At 38.4% G+C, this 15,902-nt stretch overlaps 2 protein-coding genes across 10 annotated transcripts in view; one reads left to right on the top strand and one right to left on the bottom strand.

Moving 5' to 3' along the window:
- Nucleotides 1-15,902, top strand: part of HGD (homogentisate 1,2-dioxygenase) — a 339,522-nt gene that overhangs the window by 52,385 nt on the left and 271,235 nt on the right. The gene's annotated exons all lie outside the window — the stretch shown is intronic.
- Nucleotides 1-15,902, bottom strand: part of STXBP5L (syntaxin binding protein 5L) — a 190,148-nt gene that overhangs the window by 47,947 nt on the left and 126,299 nt on the right. For 6 of the 9 annotated variants that reach the window (XM_062618662.1, XM_062618680.1, XM_062618671.1 and 3 more), the window contains 3 exons: nt 9,813-9,938; nt 4,544-4,695; nt 2,854-2,925 (listed from right to left, as the gene is read on the bottom strand). In XM_062618662.1, the coding sequence (XP_062474646.1) occupies nt 2,854-2,925; nt 4,544-4,695; nt 9,813-9,938 (350 nt within the window). The remainder of the gene's footprint in view (nt 1-2,853; nt 2,926-4,543; nt 4,696-9,812; nt 9,939-15,902) is intronic. The other 3 variants (XM_062618688.1, XM_062618705.1, XM_062618723.1) reach the window with 1 other exon arrangement.

The raw sequence follows: 15,902 nt of genomic DNA on the forward strand, positions 1-15,902 counted from the left end.
ATAACAACCAAGCAACGATATTGTTGTGCGCTACTGCAGAGAGAGCTTATTTGTTTTGGCTCGGCATTTATTCTTGCTACAAAGGAAGGTGGCTGCCAGCAGATGTTACATCAAATGGAACCGGTCATCAACACCAGAAAGCTACCTCCAGCTCCGCACTTACCCTCATCTGAGCCTCTTGTTTTCCCCAAATTAATTCCCCTGATAAGACAATTGCTTCCATCTCTCCCATTATGTATGTCTAGAACTGATTTCTCCCACATTTCTCCTTCTAATTTCTTCCCTTCTTGTTTCCCCCTTCCCACTTCCACTTCTCAGACCAGAGAATGTTCTGTCTTAATGCTCTAAGTCTACCCTAGATGCTTTTGAGTTTAGCTTACACATGTATATGTTACTCTTATCAAGCTTTTTATAGACTTATTGCTAAAATTCAAAACAATTATTCCACCAGTGTGTTCTGCATATTGGATGCTGCCCTTGACACTGTTGATTATGTCTTTCCTTTGGAAAACATCTCTTCTCTGACATATTGCTTCTTTTCCCAGTTTGATCCCCCCCTCACCTTCCTTCTTCAGTTGCAGAACATCAACACTTCCTTTATCTCTCTATTCCAGTATTTGAGGAGACACTCAACTATTAGCAAGGCAATAAATACCTTTTGTTGATGTTAATGATTCATGACTACACATCTCTACTTTGGATTCCTTCCATCCAAGTTAGAGTAGCACCCCTATCTTTCTAAAATTGACTCACAAATGTCCAGACATGAACTTAACATCGTCAAGATGAACTCTTGTTTTTTATCTTTGTGCTAAAGTCTTCTCTTTGCTACTACAGCACAGTTAACAGCAACACTCTCTTCCCTGATTAGCTAATTTGTAATATTGTGTGGAGCATCACACTTTAGTATCCAGCCCGAATCTGAGAATTAGTCCATTTCTTCCCACAAATCACCTCCAAAATGACAACAAAAGTCCGAGTACCTTGCTCACTGATAATCTCCTCTTTGCCTTCAGTGCCTGCAAGTCTTATTCTCTCAAACTGATCCTCATGAAATTATCTTCCTGGTTCCTTTCTTAATTGAATCAACCCCTGATATGTCTTCCCATTAACTTCCAGTTTCATTTATATAATCCTCAAAACTTTAGTCCTAATGCTTATGTTAGTGCATGACTGCTCCTGCTTCTGCCTTAATAATATCAGCTTCAACTGCACAATTTCCAAAAATAATGTGTTTTTCTTTTCCCATCATCATCACTTACGAGAAGAGAGAAATAAATCCATTCTCAAAACCCCTCTTAAAACTCTTATCTCAGGTAAATCACAACAAAGCATAACTTAAGAATGACTTAGCATGATATTTGTAGTCTATGACATGTTCTTGCCCTGTTCTTTGCTGCCTGGTGCATCTTTCATATCATACAGTACTTACTCCTGTAGAAGTACTGAATGGCAAAAGCAACAACCAAATAATTTTTGAGGGAAGAAATGGAGCTGTCAATGATCTTGCACATGAGTCAGACTCGTACTCTTCAATTGCAATGTATACAGAAAGATTTTGTGGACTTTCCTGATTTTGGGCTTGAAGATGGAAACAGGATCATATATTTTCAGCTATGAGAAACTCTATGGTCTGTATTTGTAATTTTTATGAAAATGTTGGTGATTTTGGTCTTAGAATTTATTATTTTTTCTAAACCTCTAAATCTTTGACTGCTGTTTACCCTCAGGTTCTCTGTTGCAGACTTGAAAGCAGTAAGACCAGACTAGTATACTTTAAGACATTATACACCAAACCTTTTTATGGACTGCTGAATTTGTAAGTAGACTCGTCTTTTAACTAAACAGGCCACTTTTTATGAAGCACTATGAAACAAAATCATAGCAATCAGCTGTTGAGTAATCAGTCTAGACAGATGGAATAGAATTTCTTGTGCAAGTGTACAAATGCATTTCAATAGCTCCACAACTCCATACTTATGTGAGATGATAAAACAACTGCCACCCCTTTATCTTGCCTATACTGAGTATTTAATGTAAAATGGCCTAACCAGTTGTTCTGTGAAAACAACTTTAAAAAGAGATTAATAAGAGGCATCCTAGAGACCTAATTACATATAAGCACTGCAGTTAATTAAGATACATACAGCTCATCTGTTGAAAAGTCATTTTTGCAAAATTAATTATAGCTTTGTTCATTGAATGCCACAGTGATGAATACTAATATTTAATTTGCCTATCACTAGAATTCAAAATTTACAGATAATAAAAACATTAATTTTCATAGCTCTCTTTGATGTACATATTTCTATGCCCATTTTACTTTCTCTGCTAAAGATCAGAGGCATGAGATGGCTCCCCAAAGCCAAATATGCCAGTACCAAACAAAGATTAAAATTGTAAATTTCATAGCACACAATCCAATCAGTTCTCTTTTAAGCCACATTGTTCTTCTGAAAATAGGCAAGAATGAATTAATAGCTAGAACCAGACAGTGCCATTGCAAAACAAGAAATGCTTCATATAAGTAGATGTACACCGAAACAAATATAAACCCAAAGAAAGATACTGTCATCAAGAACATAATATAGTTGAGAAATCATTTTTAAGGCCCTTGTAAGTCACTGAGCTTTTCTCATTGACTCATTTGGAAAAAAACCCCAAGATTTGAAATATCTGTATAATAAAGATAATTGTCAATATCAAGCATGGTTAACATCACAAAATACAGTAAATTTGCATGCATGCTGAATGTGTTTAAATAAAACACATTACAAAGCACAAACACATGGGTTTAAGTCAGGCATAGTCCAATCACGATAAAGCTATTTGCCTAACCTTCATAGAACTTACTCTGATAGGAAGTACGGATCCGTTTCGTTAAATCTGGATAAAAGTTAGACAGGCCACGCATGCAAAAGTTGTCTTTGGAACATGCCAGTACACCAGCATCAGCAGCAGGCAGAGGAAAGAGAGAAAAAACAGTCTAAAGTGAAAGGAAGTGATATCATAACCAGCATCTAGAACAGCCAAGGTGAAGAAATTTCAGCAGATGCTTACCTTCCAATTGGGAGATAGAACAAGAAAAATAATCAAAAAAGTAAAGGATGTGGGATGGATGGTGAGAAAGCAGCTGAGGCTTTTTTTTAGGTGCATAGTTTCTATGAGCAATCTAGAAGTGGGTATTCCTTATCCCCAGCGGGCTCCATTCTAGCAGCGCTTAATAGCTGGAATGTTGCCTTAAAGGACTGACCAAGACTGACACAGAGAAACCCTATGTGGCACAGTGCTGATAACAGCTATTTCTATACCAGATACCCTCTGCTTTATGTAGGGAGCTCTGCAGCATGTTGCCTGTGGCTAGCTGCTTAAATTACTTTGGGAGCTGCTGTGAGGCTGGCTGAACCAGAGAGAGAAGTTGAAGGTAGCTTAAAGCTGCTTGTCTCTTCTCTCCTCAGCTGTGCCAAATTTACATCTTTTAAGACTTGGCACAGATGAGAAATACGCTTGCCGTGATTAAATGCCTAGAAAGTGAGATAAACAGACTTTCAGGAACTGAAGCAGGCCTGAAGACTTAAATTTTATTCTCTATATTTTTTACTTTTTGTTTGAAGTACAAACATGTTCCCAATTTATAAAAGTTTCCATTCACTCTATGGAGAAATAGGATTTGATGATGTAGTAGTGCACAGTCTGCTGATGAAAATGCTGATGTCACAAGACCACTATAATCTGCTGCTTTTAGAATTTTATGGTTAGATTTAAAACAACATTTTCAAAGAGATTTTAAAATCTAATTCTAAACTCCACAGCTACATAAAACACATGTCGTAATTGTGTCTGGCTCCATCTAGGATGTTTTATGGAATATGTAGAGTAAAATGACTTGAAACATAAAAGACCTGATTTTTTTCTCATAGAAGTAAATATTTTTTTAGATAACCAAAGGGATATGGTATATTTTAGCTGCATTGATGGACTAATATTTCTAACACACAATGCATAAGAATAGCTGTAACTTACATAAAGGATCACAAATGTGATCCTCTTGGCACTAAATCTTAAAATATGGTAAAGTTTCAATTCATTAACAAAGTGGCTATTCTAAGCTAATGTGCATGTCTCTCAGGTGTTACCCTTCTCCAGACACAACTGCTTATTCAAATACCAATGAAAAGCACTTGGCAGAAGATACAATTAAATTTAAATTGAATTCTTCCCTACCAGTATGAACTTATTCAAACCAGAAAGAAAATAGCATAGAGACTACTCTTCAAGTGCCTGCCAGAGAAATAATTGACTGCTCTGCTCATTATGATTTGCTACAGGCTCAGCTGAGAGAATTACTTGCTGACCTCCATCCCCAAAGGATAAACTTCATAAAACATTTTGTTTCTAAGAACATGTCAGGTTTCTTTTGTCAAGTTACAGAAATTCCACTGGCCAGCAAATAGTCATGCATTTCAAAAGCACTATAGAAAGCCACAGGCAAAAAAAATCAAAGAACATAACAGGCTTATAGCCACGATAATTCATTTCCTACCTGCAGCAAATTGCCTGTTTTTGCGAGGTGAACGGGGTTGACGTTGGTATGGATCACTTGATCCATATAGGTCAAGGGTTCCCATGCTTAGTAGTACTGTCTTCTGCATAAAGTCCACAACAGCCAAACCATTGCAGTTTCCAAATGCCACTCTGAGAAAAGAAATGTTTCTCAAAGGTATTAGTAATATGTAATTAAGTGGTGCAAACAATTATTATTATTTATTATTATGGATTCTCCACAAACATTTCCTTCAGAAACTACTCAAAGCCTACATTTCATCATTCTTTCAGATCTGCAATCCTCAATTTATATGACTGTGTCATGAAACACAGGAGGCGATTTTCCAGAAAGCAGACTTTCCACTTTAATCAAGTTTCTGTGCCAAATGCACTGCAATGATGTCTAAATGTTGCTTTACTGAAAGGTACAATTCTAGTAATAATGATGTAAATTAAGCCTACAAATCTGGATGTAGACCTGAAAAAGTGTTTACATCTATATAAAATATGAAAATAAATTAAAATATAAAAACAAATACATGTATAAATAATTATTTTAATTTAAATGTAAATGATATTAAATATATTAAGCTGTACTGTGGAGACACCCAAATCTGAAAGGTATTTATAAAATTTTCTTCCAACTCTGTCAATGGGGCTGCAGTATAGATTGTTGCTAAAGCAGGCTCTACTCCTCTAACGTGCTTCTACAAATGGCATTTTGATGGTGGTTTGATTCATAAGCAAGATTTTTCAACTGGTGTGAGACTGCCTGAGATCCTGACTACAGTACAGTCATAAGGATAAAGAGTCGGAGCAATTTATTTCTTTTGCTGCCTAGAAAGCCCTTTCTGAAGCATTCTGCCACAATTCTTCTCTATTGCTTCTACCAACTTCCTTCTGACAAGAGTTTCAGAAAGAGGGAAGAAGTTGTGTTGAACCAGCAGCAGTTTCTCCTCCTCTCCCATAAAAATGTTTTCTGGTCTTGCTTTTTCCCCAGCTTGGAAGGGGTGAAGATTGAGGGGGGAGAAGGAAGCAGACAATGCATCTCTCTACGGAAAAGAAAAAAGGTACTAAACATGCCTATAAGACCTGGGAGAAAGTCTAAAGTTAAACATGGCATATCGAAACCCACATAATCTCAGCAGATAATATCTTTGCTGCATTCATTCTTTAATATGGGAAAGCTCTTCCCTGTGAGGGTGGTGAAGCCCTGGCACAGGGCTCCCAGAGAAGCTGTGGCTGTTCCATCCCTGGCAGTGTTCAAGGCCAGGCTGGACGGGGCTTGGAGCAACCTGGTCTAGTGGAAGGTGTCTCTGCCTGTGGCCGGGGGTTGGAACTGGGTGAGCTTTAACATCCCTTCCAACCTAAATTCTTCTATGATTTATATTCTCACTAAAGCATTAAACCTATTTAAGATTGAGTATTAAAACAGACAAGAAAAATTGACTCATTTCTTTCTTTTTTAAGTAATGACAAATAAATCCAGACAGCATATGACTATTGAAAGGATTCATATGCCAAAATCCTGACACTGCATTTTTTGGAGACTTGATTTAAGCAGGAATATTAAATTCTAACTATTATTCTATGAATGTCTTTCTCTTTCTATCAGACTGCAATTTAACTTCCAGATAGAACTGGGTATAGCCACAGGAAACTTGAAATCCCAAACCAGATTCAATCAGATTAGGAATAATTTGTGATCAAGTTTCATGATTTTATGTAAAATGGATTAAGATGGACAGTTCAAAGCCCTGCAAAACATAAAACACTTAGTTTTCACACTAAAAGTGAGCTCTGCACTGAACTCCACCTGACTTCTTAATACAGCTCCAAAATATCTTAAAGGAGATATATGAATTTGTGTGTGGAAAAACAGAGAGAAGTAACAAGATGGAGGAAGGGGAAGCAGTGTAGATGATAGAACATTTCCATCTGTTGTACCTGTTCTTCCTCTGCTTCCTTTATAAAAAAGAGGGTTCCATATAACAAATAGAAAAGGTGAAGTTTTCTCATTTATCAAACTGGGAAATTAAGGCATCATCTACAACAGTGGCTCAAATTCTACTGGTTGTTACTACACCATGTTTTCTACTCTTGATTGAACACTGACTTTAGTACAACATCTATGGCAATATCATGAACATACTCCTTTTTTCCCCATTGACTTTTCACTGATCAGCAGCTTTAGGAGCTATTAATACACACCAGCTTTAAGTTGTACAAATACACTTTTATTTGGCAGTATTTTATGCTTATGTGAAAAGATCTGAAGGTAAACTGAGGAATAAACTCTATGTTTCATGAATGTAGAGTAATACCCGTTTCAGAAATTACTAAAGCCTCTTTTAATTAATTTATTAATTTTGCTTAATAGCAGAACAGAGAGTTTCCCTGGGACTCTGTCACATTTGCCAGATCACTCTGTGCAAGGTTTTATGTCTTCATGCTTCTTGACACAAATTGACTAATAAAGAAGAATAAAAAATCTTTTGCTATCTGTTTTAGGCATTCTTGTATTTTGCTTTAAAGCATATGTTTATAGGCATTGCCAGGGAAAGGATATTGAAGTAAAAGAGATTACTAGTGCAAAATGTGACAGCAATTCCTGTGTTCATAAGTCGCTGTGTTCTAGGCAGACGAGAAATAAAAGACTGAAAAAGACGAGTGTCAATCTGATTTGTTAATACTTGAGGGAACAAAACTTACAGCCATCTGCCTTTTGGAAATGATTAACCTGAGATTTATTAATTTTGGAGAACACGAGTCACAAAAAGAGCTAGTGACCATTCACTGCGGGCAGCAAATTAACTGGAGCATCACTTCCTGGTCTGCATTTTTCTCCTCTTAAGTTCACACACAAGCATGGGTATGGTATTTCTAACACCTGAAAAAAATACTTTCCCAAGAAAAATCAGAAATTGCTTCTTAATTTTATAACACTACTGAGGAACAGTAATAAAATCTAGACACAACATTACTAATAACGAAGCTTAAGAAAAAGTGCTAAAATCCAAGTCTTTATGAAATATACAATAAGCACCATGAATTTCTCAATTTTGAGTGATGAACAGAATTACTTGCTAGGATATGTTCTATTCTGGTATCTATCTCTATCTATGTATCTATCTATCTCTGTGTATCTGTCTATCTATCTGTCTATCTATATCTGGGTATCTTTCACAGAAATGTCATGAAATTCTCATCATTCTTGACAGTTTTATATAGATTGGCCAAAAGATTTTAATCATGAGCTGGTAATACATTTCGAGGGACTGCTTTCAGTTCAAATGTACATACTTTAAACCAAATTGATTATTTGTATTTAATCTTGTAGATCTTCAGTGCTAACTGATGCATTTTGTAATTGTTTCTTTTCTCCTTTCATAACATAAGGAAATTTTTTGGTGATTCAATTCAAGAGCAATAGAATGGGTGCTCATACTTTCTGTTTATAGCTCGGTCCTTTTAAAAGTAAGGAAATTGTCTTAAATAAAGTTTCACAATGCCTGAAGACTTTTATCTTTGCTGGGGGTCAATTTTAGTTGTATCTCGCTTTAGTTCTGTCATGGCTGCAGTAACATCAGTAACAGTTAGAGACATCAAAGAAATTAAAAGAATACTGGAAGCAAACACTCCAGAACACACTATCTTATGCCTTCCTACTAGTTAAATTGATTAGTATAGCGAAAAAAACTGGTATGCAAAAGATGAGTCAAATAACCCTACAGATAGCAAAGCAAAAATGATACAGTCTCAAGCTTCATGCTGAAGTAGCACAGTTTTTTCACTGTGAGGCTAGATAAAAGGTAGGACTGTACCTTGTTGTAGACCCAAGGAAAAAGTTGAGAGGGGCAAGAGAGAGGGAGAGAGAAAAGATTCTGCACAAGAAATTTCAATAGGCCTTTCTTTGGTAGTTTTGTGGGAAAGTTAGATCTGAGTTATTGGGCTATTTTATTAATAAATGCATTTACTGCTGAAACAGTCAAGTGTAACATAGCACTCTAGTGTAACAACCACAGTTATTATATGGTGTTTTAGAGGAGGATAGCCTGTAAACTATTACTGCTCCTAGCAAAGCACACAATTGAAAAAAATTGATTGAATCAGGTGTGTGTAGGAAACCGCTACGAGTGCCATGAAAACTGGAACCTGTCAGTAGTTTACAGGTACAGGAACGGTGTGATTATTCCTCAAGTCAGATGCTGCCTTAAAACCTGACACCTGCAATGGAGCAAACTAAGCAAACCCTAAGAATTGGCAAATGCATCTAGGTATGTTAGAACAAAAGAAATCCCATCCCTGGCAGCGTTCAAGGCCAGGTTGGACGGGGCTTAGAGCAACCTGCTCTAGTGGAAGATGTCCCTGCCCGTGGCAGGGGGGTGGAACTGGATGAGCTTTAAGGTCCTTTCCAACCCAAAGCAGCCTATGATTCTATGAAACTTTTAGAGTTCACGAATAGGAAGTTGTCTGGAAATTGAAGCCAAAGGCTTGACGGAACAGCCCTCCAATTACAGTATTTTTGCACAAAAGTAAAGGCCGCGCATAAAATTTCCAAAGTCTCTGAAGAGAGTCAAGTGATTTACTGAAAAATCAGTGGGTGTCAGATACTTAATACCCATTACAGCCTTTACTAGAGTAACACCTTTTACAGGGAATATAATATATCTGGGCATTTCTCAGTGACAGAAAACATTAACAATTGGCAAATAAATTGAACCCAAGGGAAAAATATACCCAGATATGCTCACTTGCATTTCCATACAGGATTTAGCATCTGAATGTTCCTTATTCCACTTTCAATTTCAGGTCATTGGTTCTCTTGCAAACAGAAATTAGCACAGTCAGAAAAATGCTATTCTTAGAAGACAATTTCTACCTAAGATATAATGTCATGTTAAATGACATTTAACACTTAATCACATCACTTTAATGAAATGTATTTCACGTTGGTGATCCTTTCAAACTAACTTTAAAATGCACAGATTTGAAGCCAGATTTCTTTTTAAAGGGTAAACAGAATAACGTGAAAAGATTCAGTCTTTTAGATAGGAACAGTAAAAATACTGGCAAGAATGGCAGATTAACAGCTCATGTTCCAATCCTTATGCGAGTTCAAATCATTTTTCCCCATGAGTCTTGCTCCTAGCACCTTTTGATTACTTTTACTTTAATTGTCTGTGGGAAACTTCAAAGTATAATTGGAAAAGACATTATCTAGTGCAATAAAGAAAAAAATGCAACCTTAATTCTGAGTTACTTACAGTCCATAAGCAGAGTTTACAGCAAGACTGGTAATCTGCTGTGGGGGCTCACCATCCACCCACACCAACTGAATAACAAGATCTGCTTGGTATCCAGGAGGCATTCGCACAGGACGAGTCTTCACGCTAAAAACAAGATGTACAAAATAAGAACAAACAAACAAATAAACTGAGCCATGATTAACAAGTGCTTCTCTTGAGAAAATACTAGTGAAGCACAGTCCCTTAATAAGTACAAAGCAGTACCAGCACTTGCAGCATACTACGCATATACCCATACATTGAAATGAGGCATTCTCATGAGAACAGGGATATTTTGGAGGAATTCCAGGGTTTGACTTTCAGGTCTGTTGTGGAAACAAATCTTCCATGTTCCCTACAAGAGAAATTCTGGAGAAGTTGTGGCAGGCGGAGGGGGGGGAGTGTGTATTAAAAATTTTTCCTGCTTAATCATTTTATTTTCTATTTTCAGAATATTTTTTAAAGCCCTATAATACACACTTTTAAAATCACCATGAACAATCAACTGGAATGGAAAACCTAAAATACTTCCTTCTGAAATGTTGACACAGGACATTTCTGTACTTTTGGGACTTCCTTGCTCTGAAGTAAAGCATTCAAGACTAGGTTAGACAAAGCCTTGGGTGACAAGGTCTAGGGTGAGGTGCCTCTGCTGATGGCAGGGGGTTGGAACCTGATGATCTTAAGGTCCTTTCCAACCCAAACCATTCTATGATTCTATTACTCTATGACAGAAAAAAAGGAAAGAGGCAAGAGAAAATCAGAGGATGTATCTTTCTGCAGTGGTCCTCACCACTGTACATACAAAACTTACTTGGCAATTCTATCTGTCCATCTAGTGCAAACAAATGCTGTTTTCTTCTTAGCAGTATGATCACCTAATATGTGATGTAGTCTTAATGAATGAATGCTTCCTACATAAATCTGATATAATTATTAACACCGCTTCATATTCTGTTATGGCTGGTTCAGTGACTTGCAAAGCAGGTAGTAAAGGTGTACTTATTCAGGGGGAGTGTGGGAACTGTACACTTCCATACAGCTGCTTTATGCATGTTCTTGACTCGTAGAACACAACATGATGATACACTGAAAGAAGACCTATGCAAAACCAGCAATACTTGAAGTATTCCAGATATTCACAGTATCACAGTATCACAGTATGCTGGAGATTGGAAGGGACCTCAAAAGATCATCTAGTCCAATCCCCCTGCCAGAGCAGGAACACCTAGATAACGTTACACAGGAATGTGTCCAGGCGGGCTTTGAATGTCTCCAGGGAAGGGAAGGGAAGGGAAGGGAATTAGCACATTCCCATTGTAGGCAGTAATTTATACATAAAGCAAATAGACCAGACAATTTTTGCTGTAGCTGTAAATGGTGAGAGTGCTTACATTGCACCCCTCTGCACATAGTCACAATAGGGCAGTCTATCACATATAATACTCTATCCCTGTGAAAAATAGTGCCAAAAGAAAAACTAAGAATCGGAAGAAAAAGGGGAGTAATTAGTTAATGTACACCTGGACAACACACTCTGAAGAACTGCAGTTTTTGGCACATAGTATTTCTTTCTGCTGTAAGTGCTGCTATGTTGATATATCTCTATCATAAATAGTTGAAGTAGCATTATCCTATGTACTGGATCTTAAAGAACAGATCTTTGATGACTGATGATGAAGACTATTTCCTGAATGTGACTTCGATGTGACTCAGCAAGCTTCCCAAGCAGCCCTGGCCTGTGTACCTGAGAAGATGATGGATCAGACTGGAAAAGAACCCACATAGCTTCTAGTCTGAAGCAGATAAGTAAGCACTTCTTTCAAGAGAGGATACCCAAACTCCTCATTAAAATAACAAGGGCTATTAAGTTTTTGTAGCTACACTGACTGCATCTTTTGGGATGGAGGCTGTGGTGACAAATAGGGCTATTGGAAACCTTGGAAAATTGAAGATAGATGCAGAAAAAGAAAATAAAATGAAGCAAAATGCAATACTAGAATGACACCAAGGCAGCCCCCCCACCAGCAACTGGGCACCTGCCCCTGATACAACATCTCTGATAACTGCATTTCAAAATAGAATCACACCCTGTCCCAAATTGTTTAACCATTTCCATAATACAGTTTGTACTGCTTGTATTTTTATTGTAGAGGCTTCACTCTCCCTGCCAAACCTTTCCCTTATTTATTATTTAATGACAAAGTCATTCCTCATCTATCTTTCTAAATGCTTTACTTCAACAGCAGCTTGGCACACTATTCTATTTCTTTTGCTTGTTGTACAGTTCAGACCTTACATATCCATTTATCTGGAGCAGCAATCAGCCACTTGGCTCAGATCTTGTCATAGGAAAGACTTGACAGCACAGTTCAGTAAGCAGGATGCTTTCTCCTCTCCTCCTCTTCCTCTCTCCTGATTGTCCAGGACCAGTGGCCCTGTCTGGACTACCACTCCTCCCTTCCCCAGTCAGGATTGCTTCAGTCACACAAGCAAAAGGAAACAACTAATAGCCACAGTCTTGACCCAGACTTGAAGGGAATCTCATTGTGACAATGCATAAATGAAGATGAAGTGCACTTTATTTGCCTACTTAGAGGCAAGAAAGTAACTGCTTTCATTGTCTTGCATAAGGAGCCTTGTTACCCATGGTTGGTGACAGACTGCAACAGACACAGTAACATACAACGCTAGCATGCCAAAAAGTTATGGGAGCCAAAAAGCAGTCATAGCAGTAGTGAGGTTAAGACTTTCTGAAGTGCAGGTTGACCAAGCCAGAGTAAGCACATGGTGTAGCTGTGTTGCACAAAACACCTTGTTAGAGCTAATATATGGTTGTGTCAAGCAAGAGAAACAGGAGTGCAAGTGAAGCTTCAACTGATGCAGCTGGTGAAGGAGTCAAACAGTTTACTGTTAGATCTGTGATGTCTTTCACAGTCACCTGCAACTTTCTCACGTCCTGCAGCCTCCACAAACTCCATAGCCCTATCAGAGTGTATCTATTCTACTAAGGATATGGGGTCACACCTTTGGGTATCACATTATCTGGATACTATCGCAGAACATATACAGGATTTCAGGATGAGGAAGGAGATCTTCACTTGGATTTCCAAGACATGAACATCTCTCCCCTTCATGACCCTGCACAGCTCCTACCTTTTCCCCTTTCAGACTGCAGAAGTACAGAAGTTGGCAAGGTTTTGGAAGTGGAGGGCAGAGGGGACCACTGCAAGAAGCCGGGGCTGCTCCATGCATGACACAGTCTCATTCTACCTGGTTCCAGCTGTCTGTGCCACAGACCCACGGCAGGATGCAGCTGAGCCCCTCAAACAAGCAGGTGGCATCTCTGGGAAAACCAATTTAAGAAAGGGCAGAAAATGTTACCTGGGAGCAAGAAGTGAGGGAAAAAGAAATGTGAGAAACAGCAGTGCAAGTACCAAGGTGAAAGAACTAGGAGAGGAAGTGCTCCAAGTACAGGAGCAGATATTCCCCCAGAGCCTGTGGAGAGGATCACGGTGGAGAAGATACCCATACTGCAACCCTTGGAGGACCCTATGGTGGAGCAAGTGGATATTTCCTGAGGGAATTGTGGCTTCCAGAGAGCCCATACTGGAGCAGGTTTATCCTGAAGGACTGTACCCTGTGGGAAGGACCCCACGCCAGGGCAGGGAAAAGTGTGAGGAGGAAGGAATGGCAGAGAGGAGAGGAACTGTGACATCCTGACCGCAACCACCACCCACCATACCCTCTGCAGTGCTTGGGGTAGAGAAGGTAGAGGAGTTAGGAATGAAGGAGTGAAGATGGGGACAAAGCAGGGTGGAAGGCAGGTATTTCAGTTGCTGGTTTTGATTCTCACTCTATTTTAATTGTCAATAAATGATCCTTCTTTTCCCCAAGTTGAGTATACTTTGCCTACGACAGTAATTGGTAAATGATCTTGTTCTTGTTATGCTACACGGATTCTGGTTGTTGCAAAGCCTTGGGTTTTAGTTTTCTTCACAAGATAATCACAAGCCTTTATCATTTTGGAGCTACTGTCAAAACCCTTGATTGAATTACTTTTGGGATGATACACTTAATGTCTGGGAACAAAGACTTACATTCTGGGTACAGCCTTTTGATGACAGTATTTGCATCAAAAATATTTATCTGCATAATCACAAATACATCAATTTCTTAGATTAATATAGCTGCATATCTCATTCTAAAATCTTCTGAAATAAGCAAGGACAGTATTTATTCCACACTGCTGCTTGCCTCTCTTGGAAACATTTACTTCTGAGTTCAGAGGAATGCCAAGTTTTCAATACTTCAACCCCTTCAATCACTTTCTTTCTAGTACCCATATGCAGACACAAACATGTTCAGTCATTCCGAATTCTGAGTAGCCCAAATTAGGTCGAGTGCCACCCATTTCCTCTAACAAGGTTGAGAAGCAGATATGAAAATAAACACAATGAAGCCAAGATTAAAAGCTAGTCTGTATATAAAGTTTTATGTAGATTATAAACATAGCTCAAGTTATGCACTCACCCTGCACGTGTAGGTGGCTGCAGCTTTAAGTTATTATTGCTGTATCTTAGATGCTGTACTGCTGCCCACCTGAATGACTTGCATATAAAGTCAACAGCATCATCCAGGTTTCTACTGGGGTTTCTGTGTTTTCAGCACTACTTCCATTTTATCATCAGAATTCTGCTTAGAACAGAAGTTTTTTGACACACAAGGAATGTGGACCCAATTAGGGTTTGGGAGAAAAGTATGGATATTTATATGCCTTTCCCCATTGGAAAGGATGAGAGTGTACACATTTTATATAAAACTGTATTTTATATAAGCTATAAGAGGGACCACGCCAGCAGTTCTAGTAGTAGAATTATTTTTACTTTGAACAAATCACTTTTCTGTCAAAATAAATTTTCACTTACTTTGAGTAAAATGGGACAAAAATCAGCTGGCAGCTTAAGGTGAGGTTACGTGGACTTAAGCAAACTAACCAGCGGAACCTCTACTGTTTCATTACAGATCTTCTGCCCCCAGGATAAACAATTCCTCTCCTCCCCAGACAAAATCAACTAAGAATGCCTTAAAGGAAAATCTTAGCCATTGAAAGACTCAATTGCATTCTTGCTGATTTCAATGTCATAAATGGATTTCTCATTGGGATTTTTTTAGTAACTTCTCTTTGCTTTTTGTAATGATTTTCATGGTTTTCATTAGGATTAAACTGAGGTCTGTGGTTCAGCTGCCTGACTGAATGAGGGAGAAACATAAACAGGATGCCAGAAAGTATTGTTAATTTTACAAGAACAGTGTCATGTTTTCAATGCTAATGCTGTCTTCAGGAGCTCAACAGCCCAAAGTATCTGCAAAGTCAGGCGATGTTCATTTAAACTGCCTTTGAAATAATTGAGGCATTTAAAATATTTAATAATAATTAGACTGAAATAATAATGAATTCATTAAAATGAGAGCAATTGTTATCAGCACTGCACTATAATTGCTGCAAAATTACAGTTTATGGAGTTCTGTACAGAATTCTGTTTTGAGTCTGTTCAAACCTATAATTTATCTGCCTTATTAGTAAGAACATATCAATCTACTCCAAATGTACTCTAGCAGACAACAATTTGCTTCTTTCTAAACTTGTGAGACCCACTTGCTGTGTGCACTTCTGGGGTCCTCAACATAAGAAGGACATGGAGTTGTGGGAGCAAGTCCAGAGGAGGCCATGACAATGATCTGGGGCTGGAGCACCTTCTGTATGAAGGCAGACTGAGAACATTGGGGCTGTTCAGCCTGGAGAAGAGAAGCTGCATGGACACCTCACAGCAGCTTCCTCTGTCTGAAGGGGGCCTAGGATGCTGGAGAAGGACTCTTCATCAGGAACTGTAGCAATAGGATAAGGCGTGATGGGTTCAAACTGAAACAGGGGAAGTTCAGGTTTGATATAAGGAAGAAGATCTTTACTGTTAGGGTGGTGAGGCACTGGCACAGGTAGCCCAGGGAAATGGTAAATGCTCCATCCCTGGCAGTGTTCAAAGCCAGGTTGGACAGAGCCTTGGACAA

Source organism: Pezoporus occidentalis, unplaced genomic scaffold (assembly GCF_034315485.1).
Source record: "Pezoporus occidentalis ecotype Australia unplaced genomic scaffold, CSIRO_AGI_Poc_V1 ctg104, whole genome shotgun sequence".
Taxonomy (NCBI): Eukaryota; Metazoa; Chordata; class Aves; order Psittaciformes; family Psittacidae; genus Pezoporus; species Pezoporus occidentalis.